Source organism: Necator americanus, chromosome III, assembly GCF_031761385.1.
Source record: "Necator americanus strain Aroian chromosome III, whole genome shotgun sequence".
NCBI classification, from domain to species: Eukaryota; Metazoa; Nematoda; class Chromadorea; order Rhabditida; family Ancylostomatidae; genus Necator; species Necator americanus.
Genome location: NC_087373.1, coordinates 30,623,977 through 30,643,210, shown reverse-complemented (window position 1 = coordinate 30,643,210; position 19,234 = coordinate 30,623,977). Strand labels below are relative to the sequence as shown.

At 41.4% G+C, this 19,234-nt stretch overlaps 4 protein-coding genes across 5 annotated transcripts; 3 read left to right on the top strand and 1 right to left on the bottom strand.

Annotated features, from left to right (window-relative positions):
• Window positions 1–2,265: 2,265 nt before the first annotated feature.
• On the top strand, window positions 2,266–3,289 carry RB195_011491 (uncharacterized protein; the record flags this gene model as incomplete). Its single annotated transcript, XM_064192927.1, has 5 exons — window positions 2,266–2,286; window positions 2,380–2,547; window positions 2,695–2,792; window positions 2,981–3,065; window positions 3,197–3,289. The coding sequence occupies 5 exons, from the start codon at window positions 2,266–2,268 to the stop codon at window positions 3,287–3,289; spliced, it is 465 nt and encodes a 154-aa protein (XP_064050510.1).
• A 5,139-nt stretch (window positions 3,290–8,428) lies between these two features.
• RB195_011490 (uncharacterized protein) lies at window positions 8,429–9,622 on the top strand (the record flags this gene model as incomplete). The annotated part of the gene is made up of 5 exons (XM_064192926.1): window positions 8,429–8,607; window positions 8,836–8,905; window positions 9,085–9,226; window positions 9,286–9,387; window positions 9,453–9,622. 5 exons carry the CDS (start codon window positions 8,429–8,431, stop codon window positions 9,620–9,622), a joined length of 663 nt encoding a protein of 220 aa, XP_064050509.1.
• A 4,525-nt stretch (window positions 9,623–14,147) lies between these two features.
• Window positions 14,148–17,467, bottom strand: RB195_011488 (uncharacterized protein; the record flags this gene model as incomplete). Of its 2 annotated transcripts, none has more annotated exons than XM_064192923.1 (8): window positions 14,148–14,321; window positions 14,376–14,423; window positions 14,532–14,579; window positions 14,754–14,837; window positions 14,896–14,941; window positions 15,046–15,104; window positions 15,164–15,244; window positions 17,300–17,467. In XM_064192923.1, the coding sequence occupies 8 exons, from the start codon at window positions 17,465–17,467 to the stop codon at window positions 14,148–14,150; spliced, it is 708 nt and encodes a 235-aa protein (XP_064050506.1). The 2 variants fall into 2 exon arrangements, with proteins under 2 accessions (XP_064050506.1, XP_064050507.1); XM_064192924.1 differs by having other exon boundaries at window positions 14,318–14,321; window positions 14,383–14,423.
• Window positions 16,653–17,018, top strand: RB195_011489 (uncharacterized protein; the record flags this gene model as incomplete). The annotated part of the gene is made up of 1 exon (XM_064192925.1): window positions 16,653–17,018. The coding sequence occupies one exon, from the start codon at window positions 16,653–16,655 to the stop codon at window positions 17,016–17,018; it is 366 nt and encodes a 121-aa protein (XP_064050508.1).
• Window positions 17,468–19,234: the final 1,767 nt, after the last annotated feature.

The following is a 19,234-nucleotide window of genomic DNA, read 5'->3' as shown; positions in this document are numbered from 1 at the left end:
TTAGATTTTTTGCCAGCAATCATGTGATCTCGTGACGGATTCGCGAACCCGGAAGTTTGAGATGGATAATTATAAGTGAGAGCAGTTGCGTTTTTTAAGAACCGCGCTTCCGGCAAGTACTTGAGCGACCATGTGCTAAATGTAGACTAGGATTCTGAGTTGGCTCTTAACTGAGTACTACTGGTCAAGCCCATATTTATCTCTTTATCCTTAGATCTGAAAAGACCATTACGTGTGTTCACATTGAGATGAACTCCAATATCTGGATGACGGTTTACTAGTTGGTATGGAGCACAATATGTTGGTTTACGAATTGAAATGAAATGGAATGAAACAAAATAGGCGCCACTTATTTATAGTGTTCTAACATCTCAGTGCAACAACAGTACATTTAGCACAATATTCCACAGCTGAAGTCAGAATTGATTCTTCCCTCTCTAAATCCCTAAAATCGAACAACGATTTGTTGATAATGATAATTTCGTACGTAGTTTCCAAAACACATGAAATTTGAAGAAGCGGTATTCTGCTATTGTTGTGGGTTTAAGACCAGTTCCTTCCCACTCAGCAGCATCTCACCATCTACTGCTGACAAAGCCCTTTCAGAAATAGCCTGTAGTTCGGTGCAGTTGTGTAAATTGGCGCATTCCAGTGAAGGATTTCCAGTTTTTCGATTAGGGCAAATTGGCTGATTTCAACATGCGTAGTCCGGCCTTCTTCCCCAAGGATATAAGGATAAACATGGAATTCATAGCGCTCATTAAGCCAATTCGGAATTCAAAGGATCATGTATATAATAACGAGCTTAGTCCGTGTGTGTGTATGTATGTGTGTATGTATATATATATGTGTATGTATGTATGTATGTGTGTATGTATGTGTGTATGTGTGTGTGTGTCACGAAATTCGAAAAAGGGGGTGCAACGGGTCCACCCGGCGTCGGATTGGTGCGCTGGGGTCAGATAGCTATAAAATGGGTTGCGACGGGTCCACCGGCGCCAAATACCTATAGAAGGGCGTGCGACGGGTCCACCGGCGCCGGACTTCAGACTTTCTGTGCTGTTTGCTTCGCTCGCCTTCACTGATCAACGAAAATTAATATTAGTGCCGTTTTCTATGAAATTAGACTTGTGTATCTCCAATAATCCTTCTTCCTTTTTTATATTGTAACCAAAAGCAGAAGATTTCATAGTCTTCTTTCTAGACTTTTCAGTTCTACATTTGGAGAACATTCGAACTTCAGCTTCAAACACTCCTTATCAATATATTATAGAGAAAATTTAAAAGTATCACGCTAAATATGGGTTTTTCTCCTGTTTTCTATAAACAGTTATCAAAGAATGATGTTTCAGCATAAAATGACGTGAAAGACATCATCTTACTGATAAAGATAACGTTCCACGTCAGATCAAATAAACATCTTGCTACCATTTAAGCAGCCGTTTGCCTGCGTGTTTCCACTTTCTGAGAACGGCATGCTACGAACGTGAGACAAACGAGGAAGGAAATAGGCACGCGGAGGAGTCATAAAGATGAAAAGCAAAGCGTCCAATGACCACTGCTATCAAACGGCTGCAACCATCTATCTTTCATCCACCAATCCGACGCCGGTGGACCCGTCGCACTCCCTCCTATAGGTATCTGACGCCGGTGGACCCGTCGCATCCCCCTTTTTGAATTTCGTGACTGACACACACACACACACACACACACACACACACACACACACACGCACGCACGCACGCACGTGACAGAATAAGCCCGTTATTATATACGTGATCCTTTGAATTCCGAATTGGCTTAATGAGCGCTATGAATTCCATGTTTATCCTCATATCCTTGGGGAAGAAGGCCGGACTACGCACGTTGAAATTAGCACAGACTCTGCTGTATTTGTATAACTGGGAATCCTTTACTGCAATGCGCCAATCTACGCAACTGCACCGAACTACAGGCTATTTCTGAGAGGGCTTTGTCAGCAGTAGATGGTGAGATGCTGCTGAGTGGGAAGGAACTGGTCTTAAACCCACACAAATGGCAGAGCACCGCTTCTTCAAATTTCGTGTGTTTTGGAAACTACGTACGAATCATTGATCATTGTCAACAAATCGTTGTTCGATTTTGGGGATTTAGAGAGGGGAGAATCAATTCTGACTTCAGCTGTGGAATATTGTGCTAAATGTACTGGTGTTGCACTGAGCTGTTAGAACACTATAAATAAGTGACGCTTATTTTGTTTCATTCCATTTCATTTCAGCAATCCCCATGTTCGTATTCGTACTTGAGGTAAGCCATTTTAGGCCTCGAAAATGAAAGCATGTTTGGGGGCCGCTCTTATTTTAACACAGTCGCTTTTTGTTTAAACAAACAAACTTGCAGTTGTCTTCCCTTCTTGTGATGGTGAGCGCAGCAAGAAGTTATTCGAGTTATCCTTCAGCCCAGAAGTTGCCCCATTGTGATGGAACAAAGAAGGAGATGACCTGGAACCATCGACTTGATTTGCTAGTGGACATTTACGATGCAGCAGGACAGCAATTCAGTGACAAAGTTGGCTTTTCCTTTCCTGTTTTTTTCCACTCAATGAAAACTCAAACCGTTTTTAAATGAGAGTTGAAATAAAAAAAAACTGTTGTTGAATTTCAAGCGTACCATGACTTATTTTGATTCACGTAGTAAAAACGCTTACTTTTTCAGTTATACAGCTGCCCATTAGAGGTTAAAGCTCGCGACTGTTTCAAAAATGCCAAATCGTGTCCGAAAGCCGACAACATAGAGTTATTGGTTCACGGAAGGTGAGACTTTACGGATTCTTTAGCACTATCGAACTGTACTTTAACGACACTTGGTTTTTTGGGAGATCATGAAATCACGAAAGCAGGAAAAAAAAGCAAACAAGGTTAAAAATTGAACTATTCGATGAACGAATGGTTTATCCACCATGAATTCTATGCTTCAAAATTATAAATGGACATATTTCCAGTTCGTACACAAGCTACTGGAATTTTTGGGGACTCTACTGGTTTTTCGACGAGGCAACGAAATCGTGGTCACCCACACTTAAAAAGGTAAGGACCTGAGGTCATTAGCAATGATCAGGGTAATTTATTACTAATAATCATCTGAAGCAACCATTTATTTATTCTTACAAGAAGTACCTTTGCCAGTTGCAAAAGGACTCAATGCAGCCTATTTACAGATGGACCTGAGCCAATCCAACATCGGTTGTTTTTACGAAGCAGGCAGCAGCGAGTATAGAGCCCTCTGCATTTTTAAGAAAAATACTAACTGAGTAATGGTTCAAGGTGAATAAATCTTCGCTTACCTCTTTGTGTGAATGGAAAATTGACCGTACATGAGCGAAGAAAGTGTGTTTCCAAGCGCTTTTATGTATTTTTCAATAACTGCGCCTGGGAAAAGAACAGTGAAAAAGATTTAGATCCGCAATTGTTGTCGCTTTCCGTTTGCAACGGCAAAGAAGCAAAGTCAATGGTTGATTGTTCGATTTTTTTTGTGTTAGCGTAGATTGGAAATTTCCGATCATTTTACGCTGTTTCTTCTTCAGGGGAAGTGGTACGCAGTCGCACAATCTCTGACAAGGTCTAGGTATATGTCATATGTATGTGTGTATATATAATGTACATTCGATGTACATTCGCAGCAGAAATGGCTACAATAAATTCGGCTACCTTAAGATTCAATAATGTTTGCCTGCTATTGACTTACAACAATCGAATGATGGAGAAAAACCGTAGAAGCGATTTACGTCCTAACTGATATTTACGTACTCTTTCTTACCCAGGTTATTCGGAAATTGAGCTCGATTCGACTTGCGTCAAGTCTACAAAAGGAATCACTCAACGATAGCTAGACATACAGCAGGGTCGCAACGAACTGCGTTGTGTTGCGTGCGCAGTTACCTCTCAGCTCGCAGTCCGATTCATTGAGGGCTCCATCACGAGTGCATATCTTTGCAGCTAAAAGGAAGTTGAAATAAACTTTCTTAAGAACATCCAGGCATAGCAATTTGTTAGAAATTAAAGAGTCGCAACTCAAATTCCAATGCAATAGTGCAATTTTTACTATGTAAGATGATAGTATCACGTTCAGTCGAATAGCGCAGTCAAGTTCAATCGAAACTTCGACAATTTGATTGCGAACGGTTCAAAAAAATACGAGCTGTTTCCGCTACATGTTGTCAGTTGGAAACGCCAAAAGACGAGCTTTTTTGAGGAAACTCAAACCCATTGTTTTCTCTGTTCTTCTATTCTTCCTATTGAATTACAAAGAGAGTGGATATGAAAAAGGACAACGAAGGCTAGAAACTAATTGTTTATAATACTACTGTTCGTTCATTTAGTGCTCGCCAGGTGGGTTTTCAGTTGCTGTCACTGCAGATTCCTTGCTGAAAGATGTCCTTCATTTCTCGGAATTTCATTTAAATTCACACTCCCCGTCCTAGAAACGCGGCAAAATTGATCTCTATTTAAAACGTTTCAGGTGCACATCTCTTTTATCCTTCATTTCTTCAGTTCTTTGGGATTTTGTCGATATCTTAAATGTTTCTGTTTTCTTTCGCCTTCTTTTTTTCTTCTTTTATTCCCAATTTTGGCTGTTTGAGTGGCGTAAAGAGATTTTCACTCTTAAATTAATTGCCGAGCAATTAGCAGTTGCCGAAATCCATCAGTGGAAAAACGAGTGCTCCATAGCTGTAGTGGTCGATGAGCATTTTTCATGAGTTTTCAGTACACTTCCATTGGTAGAACAACAAAGGCATTCACGTCTTCCAGAAATGTCTTCTTTGTACTCAGCGTGAAGAACTCATCCAGCAGTGGAGTTTTCGCTTATAAAGAGTCTGAGGGTGGTTTAGGTTTTTTTGCAGCATTCAAATGATGGCCATACGGATTCGCAGGCCTAAAAGTTCGAGATGGAGTTGCAAGTGAGAGCAGGTGCGCTTTTTTTAGAACGACGCTTCCTTGTCTGTGATTTAATAAGTGGTGCTAATAGATAAGTGGCACAGGGTAAGTACGTGAGCGACCATGTGGTGAATGTAGACTAGGATTCTGAGTTGGCTCTTAACTAAGTGCCTTGTAGTGAAGCCCGTGTTCATCCATTGATTCCTACAGCTGAAAAGAGGATTGGATGTGTTCATCTTGAGATGCGCTCCAACATCCGCATGTCAGCATACTGACAGGTTTGGCAGGTACAGAGGACAATAAGTTGGTCCACGAATGGTGTGGAGTGCTGTAGCAGGTGCGCGTATTAAGATTGGTAGAACCGCTGAATTCTATCTAAATGGCGTTTTACTTTCAAAAATGATATTTGAGAATCAGAAGTGCTAAATAGAAATAGAATTATCTCATAAAGGATCCTCCACAGCTCATGTGCAGCATGGAAGAGTTAGAGAAGAGATATGGACATCAGAATGACTGTGTTATTCAATTCTAATCATTAAAAAGATTTGTCTTGCCGCAATCCCAGTAAAACGCGTAGGCCCATCCCAAGTGAATTGATATGTCAGCAACATTATCCTTTTTTTACTTCTTTCTTGCCACTATATCTCTTCAGACATGAACTCATAAGAGACTCAATCCTTTATTTTCGGCTAACGTTTCAGCGAAGTCGACTTTTTCAGAGTCTGAAAATGTGAAATCGAACGTGATTTGTCCGATCAAACACCTTATCCACCAAACAAAAAAAAAATCTTAAGCCTAGTGTGGTCTCATAGTGCAAGAGGAAGTGTAAGGGTTACCTTAGTGTTTTTGGATTTCTTGCCGCAGCTAGAAAGCGGTGGTGAGGTGACTAACACGCTCAAAATAGCAACCTTGAATAGGGAACCGATTCCCGCATAATATAGAAACATTGCTCTTTGTGATTGATCTTCGGGCTCTTGGAATTGTACCAGAACGCTTTCAGAGCCTTTCGCGCGGTTTGCGCGCCAATGTCATGATCTTAACTTCAAAAACTGCGGTTGAACGCTTTGCCACAGTTCAGGGTCGATACGCTAGACATTTTATCCGTTTTATTATTACGTCATATCACTGCATTGTTAATGTTTTCTTGTTTTACTAATGATGTTATTGAAAAATTTTATTTGTGGCTTAACGTTTCGACAACTTCGCCTTAATCAAAGGTCTGGAAATAATTCCAGATTTTGATGCTACGCATGTCCCATCAAACTTCTCCTCTCTCTTTGCCAAGCCTCGGCTTTGTTCTAAATGCACTATACAAGCAGGAAAACAAACTGACCAGACCCACTGACCCAGAGGGCTAGTGATTAACCGCCTTTGCATACCGTTCATAAACACCCACATAACAACACTGTCACCCAAAGCGATATGCGAGCCCCATACCCACGTTTACCTCCTATCGTTGATACCACCCTTCTCTCTGAAATTGAAAACACACATCCAGACGGGTGCTTGAATTGCGGCTAACAGTTCGCATGAACAGGCGTAGAACCTTATATTTACCAATACTATGTCGGTATTCACGCCATTCCATGTTAGCACTTCATTCTTCCCTAACAGTTAGAGAAAAACCATACTTTTCATTTTTTTTCAAATTGTTGCAATATTGAATGAACACATGTCCAAAATCACGTTTGAGTACTCTCCAGATGTAGAGTCGACAACGATACCAATTTATAGTGGCGTAAAGGTGAATCTGGCGTCAAACTGCGATATCTTCCACAGACGTACGTTTTCTGGAAGGGTCTCGCAGGCTGAGAAGGCTGCAGGCTTGTTCGACACCTTTGAAATTCCGGCTTTCCTTGGATCGGAAACTAGCTAAAAGTAAGTCACGATGGAAAGATACATCTGCTATCGGCAACGAAGGGGAAAAGAACAGCGATTGCATACTCGAGAACTCATTGTTCCAAGGTGACCGGCACATGTTGGAGGACTGAATCGGCAATGTCGTGTGTAACATATTTGGGCATAAAAAAATCTAACGTTCCAGATAGCAGAAGAGGAAATGACCGAATCTCTCAGAAAACACTGGAGTGATTAGCCGATTAGAGATTAGCCGTGACGGACAAATTGTGGAGACCCAACCCCGGTAAGGTAAGCCTGGTAAGCCGGTACCCTGTTAAGCCTGTACCAATTTATCGACGCGGAGGGATGAAGGGCTTGGTTGGTAATAGGGCGGTTTCGAACCACCTACTGTGCGTCGACAGTGGACCTCTCACCGACTGCGCTACACTCGCCCTTCTTTAAATTATTACAATATAATATGATATGTATGTATATGCGATCTCTTCCTAAATGTGCAAGTTCTATGCATACTTTCTCAAATACTCAGATGGCCCGCCTTCACCGGACGTCCAGTCTCCACCATCGTCTCCACTGATCTGTTGACGAGATCCCTGATCAGTATTCAGCTGATCTGTTGCTGGTCTACCCATGCAGAGAACACGTTACCCATCTTGTTGGCTACTTCCTCGAGGACGTTTGGCATCTCTTGGAATCCATCCTAGCATTATCGCACCAGATATATATTTCACTGCGTCGCGAAGGCGGAACTTGCTCTTAAATCGGAGCTGCAAAGACCGGCTATGTGTTGTTGTGCGCGCCGGCTAAATTTCAGAAGATATCTCTCAAAGGTGATGTGAGTGGTAAGTAGCTTTCTAGACGTGGCAGCGGTGTCTTTCCACGTCTCTGCTGCGAAACAGAGCGCTGGAAGAGCAGATAGGCACGAAGTTGTTGGTCTGCCAGTTGGTTCGTATCTTCCCGAACGGATGCGAATGCTGCATCATCTCTGTTCCGCTGGCACTTCTCAAAAAAAAAACGATGTCCTTCGCAAAACAAAATTTCGAGAAGAATCATCTCTCAACACGTATGTCCCTTTCTTCCCGAGCAAGTAATACCTGCATTACAATGGTAAATGGAATAATCATTACATTAAATTACAATTTTGATTGCTCTGAAGAGATTCGGCAACAAAGTATCACCTTATCCATCTTCTTTCTCATCCGTATGGTGTGCTAATAGTAGATCGATGATACCAGCCGACTAATATCCTCACACACAACGCGTTCACACCTTGATCGATCAGGGTTAACAGTATTGCATTCGTTTCTACGCTGTTCAACGCTCTCTCATAGTCAATGAAGGACAGGACAAGGGGGAGGCGGTACTTCTGGCAAAAGTCAATGATATTCGAAACTGAATGTGGTTTATGCAGCTGAACCCCGTGGAAAACTCAGCTTGTTCTTTGGGTTGAGCACCAATTAACGTCCTGGATGAATGTGGTAGCGAGGATGATTATGGTGAATACTTTGTAAAAGACACTTAGCAAGCACATCCGACGATAGCTCCAGAGGTCCTCTAGATCACTTTTTGTTATTGGTGAAAACGGTTCGCAAAGTCTTTCACTGATCTGGTATCGTTTTTTTTTTTGAAGATAAGACGTTATGAGCACCGCCAGAATTATGCGAAACAGATGGCCACCATCCCTAAGAAAGTCTGCTGATATAAAATCAGTTCCGGGTCTGGAAACCGTAGTGGGTCTTCACCAGCTGAAAGGATTGGGGTTGGCACAAGAGTTGACGGAGGGAAAATGTTTGAGTAGAAGCTCTGCACAACGATTTCTATCTCACTACGAGAAAAGGTGCGTATTCCGTCTACACTCGTCTAGGCTGTTAGCGAAATATTATGTTCGCGGAGGTCCCTTCTCTAGATTTGTCCCTCTTTGCTGCTGCTGATTCCAGAATCTTCTGCCTGTATTTTGAAAGATTCTCCTTCAGGGCCTTCCCTGGGCCTTGGAGCCAGTGCTTGCTACTAACTGCTCAATGTGCGATGCATTAGGATCAAGTTTCAAAGTCTTTCTTCTTTCCAGCGGATCCTTAGTGATCTTCAAAATTCGAACTAGGCTTCTCGTGTGCTGTTTCGAGGCACTTTCGGCACAGGTTTACAGTACTCTGAGCAGCAGGTTGCAGTCCACTTTTTGGCCCTACTAGATGTTAGAACAATGAGCTACTCATCTTAGAACAATGAGTTCTCTAGTATGAGAGTTCTTTCCGCCTTCGTTACCTATAGCAGATGTACTTTCCCATCGTTGTTTACTCTTAGCTAGTTTCCAGTTCAGGGGAGTTGGAATTTCAAAGCTGTAAAGCAACTTCTCAGCTTGGGAGACCCTTCCATGTCCGCTGGAAGTCATCGCAGTTCGGCGCCAGATTCACCTCTACGCCAATATGAATCAATATCGTTGTCGGCTCTATATCTCGAGAGTAAGCTTTAAACTCAATTTCAAACTTCATTTTGGATGTGTGTTCCATCGATATCGCAGCTGTCACCCCAAGAAACTATTTACAGCTTCCAGACACCGATACCCTGGATGCTGCACAATGTGTGGATCTCATTCGCCTTGGATATTCTGTATGGACGGTGTGTAAGGGCGATTGATCACCAGTCCATCGGGTCAGTAGGACTGGTCAGTTTGTTTTCCTGTTTAAGGTTCTTGTATAGTGCATTTAGAACGACGTCGAGGTTTGGCATGGAAAGAGGGAGAGTTTGATGGGGTATCCACTGCATCGAAACCTGGAATCATTTTCAAACCTGTGAAGATATCGAGTTGTCAAATTGAAGCAAGAGCCAAGATTGTTAACAAGCTTTACGACGGCTAACGTTTCGACGTCGTCTCCTTCGTCAGATGCTAGAAAGTCAGATTATTTGTAATATATCCTCTTAAATGCCTCATTTAGAACAATTCATCATTCTATAAAATGCTGCATCCAAAATCGAAACCAAAAAAGCCCAAATCGTTGTGATTACCTAAGTAGCCGCGTTGCCATGATATTAGCGGACCTGCCGTGATAAAATCCTCCAATCAGCATATGATCCCGTAGATCAAAACCCGCAAAGGCAAGACTTTTGCGGGTATCTGAGCCAGCTCTGAATCTTTGGTCCCGGCTATGCACTCTCCTTTCTATTCATTTCGGGGCCTTTAGCGTTTATCTAATACGCCTCCAAAGTTCTGCGAGAAATAATTCCAAGTTTGTACGATAGGATCGCGGCAGCTATGCAGAACGGAGCATTATCATGATATTTTCTGCGATGAGCTCCGAGAGGGGTTGCTGCGTTTGAGTGCTTCATTTCGTGTAGATGTTCTTTAATACAAACACAAAGAGGTCGCCCTCTTTCGCCAACATATTGTTCGTCAGATGTTTTGACGAAATTCAATAAACTACATCAGAGACCATGCATTCGCCTGGTTTATCGAATGGGCAAATTGCACAGTTCGAAGTCAGACAGATGCGATCGTACATTCTGTTTCGGATTAATTGCGTCTTGAGATTTGTGGCTACCTCCACATCTCTCACTTGTGGAGGTATCCACAAATCTGAAGAGCTCTCACTTGCGGAGGTAGCCATAAGTCTCATTTCATTCGTCGAATGAAATGAATTGCCTATCGGAGTGTCTCAAGGAATTTCAAAGCAGAGGCTGGCCGCAAAGGTGGCGCGTTGCAATAGAGGACGTCGTAAGAAACCGCATTCCGAAGCCGTCATTTTACAGTGAAGCAGGAGAAGATGGGCGAGATTCCACCCACTTTTGCAGTCTACGCACCCGTATGGTAATTGGGCCTCGAAAATCCATGCCACGTCAAATTCGTGATATGCAGCCTTTAACCGCATTGATCCGCTGATTTTCGAATGACTGATTTCTTGGTTTTCCAAGGATGAGCAAAAAGACAGTGGATTAATATGTTTTCACTGCTAGGTTTTTGAAACCATCGTGTATTCCACTCACAATTAGACCACTGTATTTCTACGTTAAGGAAGAACAGCAATTTTCTTCGGGCTTTTCCCGTGTAAACCGCATGTAAGGGGATTGCTGGTTCAGAAGCTCGAACCAAGTGTCCATATCGTCTTGAGTGGGACATATAATGCAAGAGTCATCAATGTAACGAGAGTACACAAAAGGTTTCCGTTCCAGGATGGTTAGTTCTATTTTAGACATGAATGCAAGCAATATGGAGCACTTTAAGCATTAATCCAGAAGCATCACAATCTGCCTCATGGAAAACCCGTAAATGTTTAGAATGTCTCGATTTACTATGAGTAGTCTTCGAACACGGTTTACAGTGCAGCGCTGTTTGAGAAATTGGTATATAGAGAAGTGACATCGAAAGATTCAATCACACATCCTTTTCTCAAGCGCTCTCTCCGAAGTAGCTCAAGAAACATGTTGGTGTTGGACAAATGCGCAGGAACATTTTTGAGCAGCAGGGGAAGTATCACGCTTACAAGTCACAATATTCTTTCAGTAGGCCGCCTACATTGCTTATGATAGGATGTACCTTGGATACCCCTCTATAGAACCGGCCAACTAGGAAGTACACTTCAGTCGTGTTCTATGTAAAAGCGCAGTTTTTCCTGTCTCGACCCAAACTCTATTGAAATGATGAGATTGCTTTCCGAACTCTTCATATGATGAAGAGCAAAATAAAAAGGACAAATTGTTCAACGTATCGACCCTGAGCTGTGCCAATGCGTTTAACTGCAGTTCGGCATCGTTGAGGTCTTATAAATCAGTACTGATGTAAAACCATATCTTTGCCATTACTATGATGATAATTCTGTGCTATGTAAATGTGCCTTAAAGGCAGCGCATCACGAAACTGACCTAGTACAGAAACCACAAGGAACCCATAGAGTCCGTTTTGTAGATTACGGCACCCACCGTGGCTTAGCTCAACCTCCCCTCACCTTCGCAAAAACCGCGGTGGGAAACGACGTTTTTTGCCTACGAGGTAATATGGAACGCACCACCCTCGCACACGCGCAGCGTCTACAAGTTAGGGATCAAAGGTCGATTATGCCCCCTCACCAACTCATCCAAGCAAAACCAATAGAGAGGCTATTGAGGAGACCGAACGGTGTACAAAGGGACGTGCTCTAACGTGCCTCGTTGATGATCAAGAGAAGTTGAGCAAATCCATGTTGGGTTCCACAATCTACAACCCGAACTCTACGGATTCCCTAGGATTATGATACTACGTCAGTTTTGCGATACGCCACCTTTAAAACCAAAGTTGTGGAAGAAGAGGAGGGGAATGGATGAAGGTCAAGGTGATAGTGGTGTGCTATACTATCACTTAAGAGGCAAGTGAGTCTTTAAGAGCTGGTGTGGTGCAAATTCAGATGGTGCAGATGGTGCAATTGGCTGTAGCGAAGTAGTGTTGACAATGTTTCTGCCGGTTTTTTCTACAATTTTTCCTAACTTAGTTCAGTATTCATTGAGCTTCAGTTCTAAGGAAATGGCATTTAAGGCGGCACTCTGACTCTGACTACTCCTCCCTCCAGACTCACATTGTTTCGAAGAGGCTTATGACGCAACTTAGTACTCAAACTAGCATGGCATCATTGCTAATAATAAGATCAATATTGTAACTTTGTTGATGTATCTATCTATCAGTGGTTCTCGGGGTTTTTGGCTGGTGAGCTTAAGAAGATTGTAGACTGCCCGCAATGATTGTCTGTTTCAATTCTTTTTCTCAAAATAACTAAGGTAGAACTCATAGTATGTTTTTCTTTGCAATATTTGCTGTAAGGAGGTGGCTCCACATGGAATTTTTTTTATTGAAATGCTTCCTTTCTAAAGTAATGTGATATGTCGCTGCGGAACATTGAATGACTATTTAGTCGAAGCAGCAGCGCTCCACTACATAGGTCTGGTAGGAGAGAATAGCTCCGCTCTGGTGGTGGGGATCATTTAAAAGAGTACCACCCAGTTACATGTATCGAGTCGTTGCATATCATGAAGATCCCGATGTTAGAACATAACCTACAAAATCAAGCAGATAGAAGAACTGCACAAGAACGACATCAGAGTGTGCTGGTGAACCCAGCAAGGATATGATCTGTCATCACTCTATCACGCTATCCAGTAGCCCATCACAGCTGCAGACTCGGTTCCTCACTTTATTAAACAAGCTAAGTCTTTTGCTTCCTTTCCACCGCCTTCTCACCTATTCATAATCTCTACTGAGCAGCTAGCTTCTGCTCCTCCACGTACCTTGAACATGAGCTTTGAAATTCTTATGACCCCATCCGAGGATCAGATATATATCGGATATCGAGGATTAGGTTCCTAGGGTAGTATTTCTACTGATATGTGACAATTAATTCACCATTATGCAGTTGTCCGACATGTCAGTGACGCATTGACATCATAATTAACGTTGGAATTGAATTGCTAATTCTGCATAGAGACTAGTTTCACTCCTGGCACTTTTTCAAAAATGGGGATGAAAATTTTGCTTTTGTTGGTGTTTTTTCAAATGAAAAGACATCCGTGAACGTTTATCTAGAGCATTAAAATTCTTATGAATTTTCGCCCTTGAAATTGAGGAAATGGAATGATTAAGTCAGGAAGCTCATGCAAAATTAGAAACTACTGCAGAAAAAGCACAGCTTTTAATCCCAATGAAGAATTCTCGGCTGACAATCGTACAGGTCCGTAAAAATCAGGCAACTCTATATGGAAAATGAGTTGATGAAATGTGAAGTTTATATCTTAAGGAACTAAATTTAAAAATATCTGGACCCACAAAATGATCTACGAAAAGGGATTTAAGTGGAATGGAAGTGAAAGGCGAGTGAACTGGGCACTACGAAATACTACGTTAAAACTTCTGAGTGATACTACCGTGAGCTGCCGTGATGGTCAAATGTCGATGTCGTCACCTTTCATCGACTGGTGTCCTGCATCAGAAGCTTAGCTAATGGATGTTGAAACAACCATCTCATGTGTAAGGGTTCTTTTTATGTGAGTGAAGTTAAATAGAGAGCACAAACTTAGCCGCATATTCTTTGTCCAGCAAACGAAAAAAAAAACAAGAAGAGCCCTAATGTGTTACCAATAAACACAAGAATGTGTGCACTACTGAAGTATCGAAACAAATTTACACAGCAGTAAAGTATGAACGGAATCAAAATACCTATCAGTACCTTGACGCTCATTTTCTTCGAGGACAAATACGGGAATTAAAGGGATTAGAGGATCAGAAAAGATTTTGACGAGTGGTCTGCATAGAAAGATTGTAGTGTATGACGAGCACTATTATCCTTCATCGCAGATCACTCTTCAAAACTTGGAAATATTCTTAAATCACTAAAATTCTCGGGAATTCTGATATTTCAGAAGGTTTTAGTTGAAATCACTGTGTCTATTTACTGGTAGAGTGGAATCACCGTCCATATCATTCGTAGACAATGGCGAATAATTTGCAGGACGCCAACGAGAAGATAAACGGCGAACGAGTTTTTTCTGCGAATAAACCAGATACGAAATAGTGACATAGAGCAGGTAGAGGAAAATCAGCTAAAAATCACAATTTAATTATAATGGTCGGACTTTAAGAAATGTCAAACTCACTACGCACTGTAATGATCGCGATCTCTTCTTCTTTTTTGCAGACTTTTCCTGGAAAGCACGATTTTTCAATTGGAACTCATTTCACAAATGATCACTGCATGTTCTAGTGTAACCGTAACATATACTTTAAGATGAAATTTTCAGGAATTCACTCACTTCTTCGGCCGGCTTCGTGTCGTTATCTGAATATGGAACCCAGAAAGCCTTAAATGTGATAATTATGACCCAAATCTTGCTTCTCTTTCAAAGTTGAGTGAAACTGGTTAGCTCCAATTTTATACACTTTGTATTAATAACTTGATTTTTAATCTCAATTCTTCATTTCCAAAATTGTGAGTGTATCTCACAACCAATTTCTGCAAGGTATAAAAAATTCACCTCACTAGCGCTTTTCTGAGCTTCATTTCCTTTGGCCAATGGTCCCTCTACAGACGCGAAGCTCTCATTTTCTGCTATAGATGGCTAGATCGAAAAAACCCAATGATCATAAACCAGCACCGTTAATTAGTTTAATTTTCACCTCTCTAACGACTTCAGCTGACACTTCCGGAGACATTAACTCGGTACTGAAAAGTAGAGCAGGGTTTTTCCACCAATTCTAATTGCGAATTTAAATAGTAGATCAAACTTTATAGAATATTTCTTTAGTTGTAATTTGTAAGATGCTTACTTCTTTTCAAGAACAATTTTCTTGCCAAGTCCAACTATGTATTCCTCAAGTTTTTCGCTCTGAAAAATTGAAACCGCTAGAAAAAAAGTCAGATCGTTTTTTAATTTTCTAGACTTACATTAGCGCTTAGTTTTCTGAGATTGACTAACAATGTGCATAGTTCAGCGAGAATATGGGCTCTTATAGCCTTCCCACTCCACTAAAAGATTGAGTATGTGCAGAGAAAAACGTGATACTTTTTGAGGCGATTTCTTCTGGGACTGATCTATAGATTAAAAAAACCATACGAAGTTATGAAAGCTACAAAGAGAATCGCCAACAATATGTTAAATGATTCACTTTTTCTCTTTCTTTCATTTTTTTTTGTTGGAGTATGGATCAGAAAATCTGCATCATAAAGCTTCAGGAAGAAGCTTTATGATGCAGATTCCTTCACATTGTTGTTTATTTGTTGATTTTGTTATGTTGTTTGTTAATTGTTTACAGGACGCGTCAAAAGAAACACTCTGGGCTCTCGGGCCAAGGAAGCAGTCCGTTTTTGCATCTGCGCAGACAAGATTCACGTACAATTCTGTATGTGTCATCCGCACCGCTGGTGACCTCAAGCAAGAGAAGCGTCTGAGGAGGAAGTTCACTTTCCTCAGCCCAGATAACAGCTCTTAATTTTCAGCTCGTTTACATTCTGACAAGGAAAATCCTTTTCAAAAGTCCAGAACTGGGACGTCGCATTCGATTCTAACCACCGCCCAGTTCTTCTCTGATTGATACGAAGGTATCAAAAAAAGAGTTGTGGAGTAAAACATCAACCGCAGCCCGATTTGGCAGGTTTGACAGACGATAAATGCAGAAAGAACTTCCTCCAACGAATGTTGATTAATATCGAATTACGAGACTAGAAGAGAGTGATTGATGACTGCTTCACTGAATGTATTCAGAGCGCAATAAAGAAAACATTCCCGATTTTAACATCGAGAAAGGCGTTCGCATTTGCATCTGCGTAGACAGAATCTACGTACTATTTCCTGTTTGAACCCCGCACTACCAGTGACCTCCGCCACAAGCAGCGTCTAAGAAGGAGAAAAAATAGACGTCAAGAACGAGGGAAATTGAAGAGGCCTGGGAGAACGAGAACCCAAAAAAGCCTATACTCTGCTAAGACAGCATAGCAGCAAAATGAAAAGGTGTTCATCTGTCCTCAACACTGCAAATGGATTCGCTGTGCAGCCCTAGCATCTGGTAGCAATCTTTCAACACTTTGCTAAGCACAGCTTCCTCTGAACTCGATCACGTCGTCCAACGACCGACATACGACGGGGAGAGTGAACAACCACTGATGGAGTTGGAGGTTCTGGTTTATGTCCAAAAAGCGAAGAATATAAAGGTGGAGACGACGGAATTAATGCAGAAATGCTGAAATCTCTTCCTCTTTCTGAGATTTGTTCACTGATGAAGATCGTTCAATATGAATTGTCTAAAGAATACTTGACTCGTGAGCACGCGCTATCATAATTCTAACTCTACAAGAGGTTATTGATCCGAAAAACTGTCGAGGAATCTCATTCCTGCGAGTTATTTCAAAAGAATCATTCTAGACCGGCTTATCAAACATGGCGAAGAAACAGCGCGCGACGACGACTTTCAACTTTAGAGTAACGGAAAAGAGTTTTAGAGTCGAAAGAGTACCGGAAAAGTTCGTTGCTCTACTTGATGGCATGAATCAACAAGGAACTGCTGCAGTTCGAACGCCAGGTGAATGTACAACATGGTTTGAAGTGGTAACTGAAGTGAGACAAGGGGCAGTGGCAAGACCTTCCTTGTTCAGCCTCGCCATCCGTGAAATTCTCAGTCTTACTACCGTCTGCTCGTCCCTTGGTGGATCTCGTGTTGACCGACGATCGAGTAATATTCGGAGAAAACAACGCAAAGCTCCAACATTCTGCCAACCTTGTATCGAAGCCAGCAGCAACATGTAGATTACGCTTGCACCCTGAAAAATATAGACCGATGTGGATCTCCCCGAGACGTTCAACCAGAATCAGGGTAGACGGGCAACCTCTTGACTCTCATCGCTTGTCAAGTCAAGGTGCGAGTCTACCTATCTGCTATTCGCCCTATGATGATGTACGGATGGAAGAGATTTCAGGCGAAAATGTGGGGACCACGCCAGGCGATTAACTTCAGCCCACCGATTAAGTGATGTCAACTAAGTCATTCTAAACCAAAGCTACAATGTCCATATGAAAAAATTACTTACCCTCCGGTGTCGAGAAACAGATGAACCCATAAATTGAACAATAGACAGGTTTGTACTGAGGTCGCCGCACAAAATTTTATCTGGAGCGAAACTGAGTGTTCTTTGAACGTTCAACATGATGGCGGCTAAGAGATCGTCGTCGTCTCTCGTATCTGCGCGAACATCCATGTTCCTCAAAAGCAGCGTATCACGAAACTGACAGTGTAAGTCTACATGGAAAAAGATAGAGTTCTGGGTGTGGATTAGGAGTACCTAGTTTTTCGTGATCGTTCTGAAAAACGGCGTGGGAAAGTGCATTTTATTCTGATTCTAATGTACAAGAACAAACGCCATTTTTAAGGAAGATTCAGAATTGCGTGGGGATACACCCCACTCGTAACCTACCTTTCGAACTTTATATTTTCCCAGCGGTTTCCCAAGTAAACTGGTTTTGTGAGACCCAGTCTTCTTAGTATTACTCATTCAATAGTGTCATTTAAGATCATATTGAGAAAGATCACAGGGAAGAAAAAGTGAGCAAGTAAAATTTTATGTAGATATCTTGCATTTTACGCTATTTAGGTTTTCATATTCTTTTAATTATATAACAAGACAGTGGATAAGCAGAGCAAAGAGTTAACCAAAAGTAATGATCATAAGAGGACCAACGACAAAAGAAACGAGCTAATTTTCAGGAGAAGATCTGTTCTGGACCAAGGCAATCAGCAATCTATTCGATCAATGAGAGAAGGTCTCAGTTTCGGGACTGTACTGGTATTTTTCTTGTTGAATTTAAAAAATGGTTCAACGTAATAACGTACTGGATAGGCTTAAAAAAACTAACGAAGTAAGGCTCGGACAGAACTTAAGAGTAATCTTTGGATTTGTATCACATCCACTAATAAAATTTCAAGGATTAATGTGGATGCATCAAGGAATTAATGCCTGGATTTTTAAGACGTTTAAAACAATTTTTGAACAAACAAAAAAAAAGATAAAAAAAGGTGAAGTTTGATGATAGGAAGGGATTGCAGACAACATGCTACATTCATCATTTACAAATCGTTTTCCAGATCAACAACAACGAAGAAGTCCGAATTTTTTAACGAACGAAAACGAATGAAATATTGTGAATAAACACCCTTTATCTGCTGAAGAATTCGTAGAAGCTTTGACAAAGCGGCGGATGCAAAGAGAACTGTGGTAAGTCTATGGATTGCTGGCGAGACAACGTAATGTTCGATCATTTTTGAGATCAGCGTACCCTTTTTTGATCTCCGATGGAGGCACCAAAAGCGATTGCGATACTTGTAATCGATGAGCACCAGTATTTCAATTTTCGCTTCATGTAATAGTTAAATATAACATAAATAATGAGTTACACTCTTCCATGCTTTGAATTCTATTAGTCTATTATTTTTTCTGTCTTCTCCAGGGTTCAGATATCAATAGTTATTGATTATTATTATTATTAAACAACTTCATACTGTACAATATACTGTACAACCCCGTACAAAATGAGCAGATTCTAGTCCACCTGGTACTGTGCGATCACTATAACAATGCGTGGACACAAAATATGTTGGTGGAATTATTTGTACACACAATATTACTCTACATTATGTGATAGACCCCACGCCACGATTAGGATACGAATCAGGAAGAATTAGGAATGGATGCTACGAGCTGGAAACAAAAATGGAACCGGAAAGCTTAAATACGAGAAGAGAGGAACGAAACCTTCCTTTCTATTTCTCCAGTGATTCTTAAGAATCACATTAGGGCTCACACCACAGAATCATTGAGGTGCCTTTAAACTAAGAATAAAGTCTTCAGTCTGTGCCAGTGTTTTCGAAAAGAAAGGATGAAGAGAATGAAAAATGAGAAAGAATGAGAATGAAAAGAATGACCTCTAGAGCTGAATATCTACCACACCGATTAACTGCGGGGTTCCAT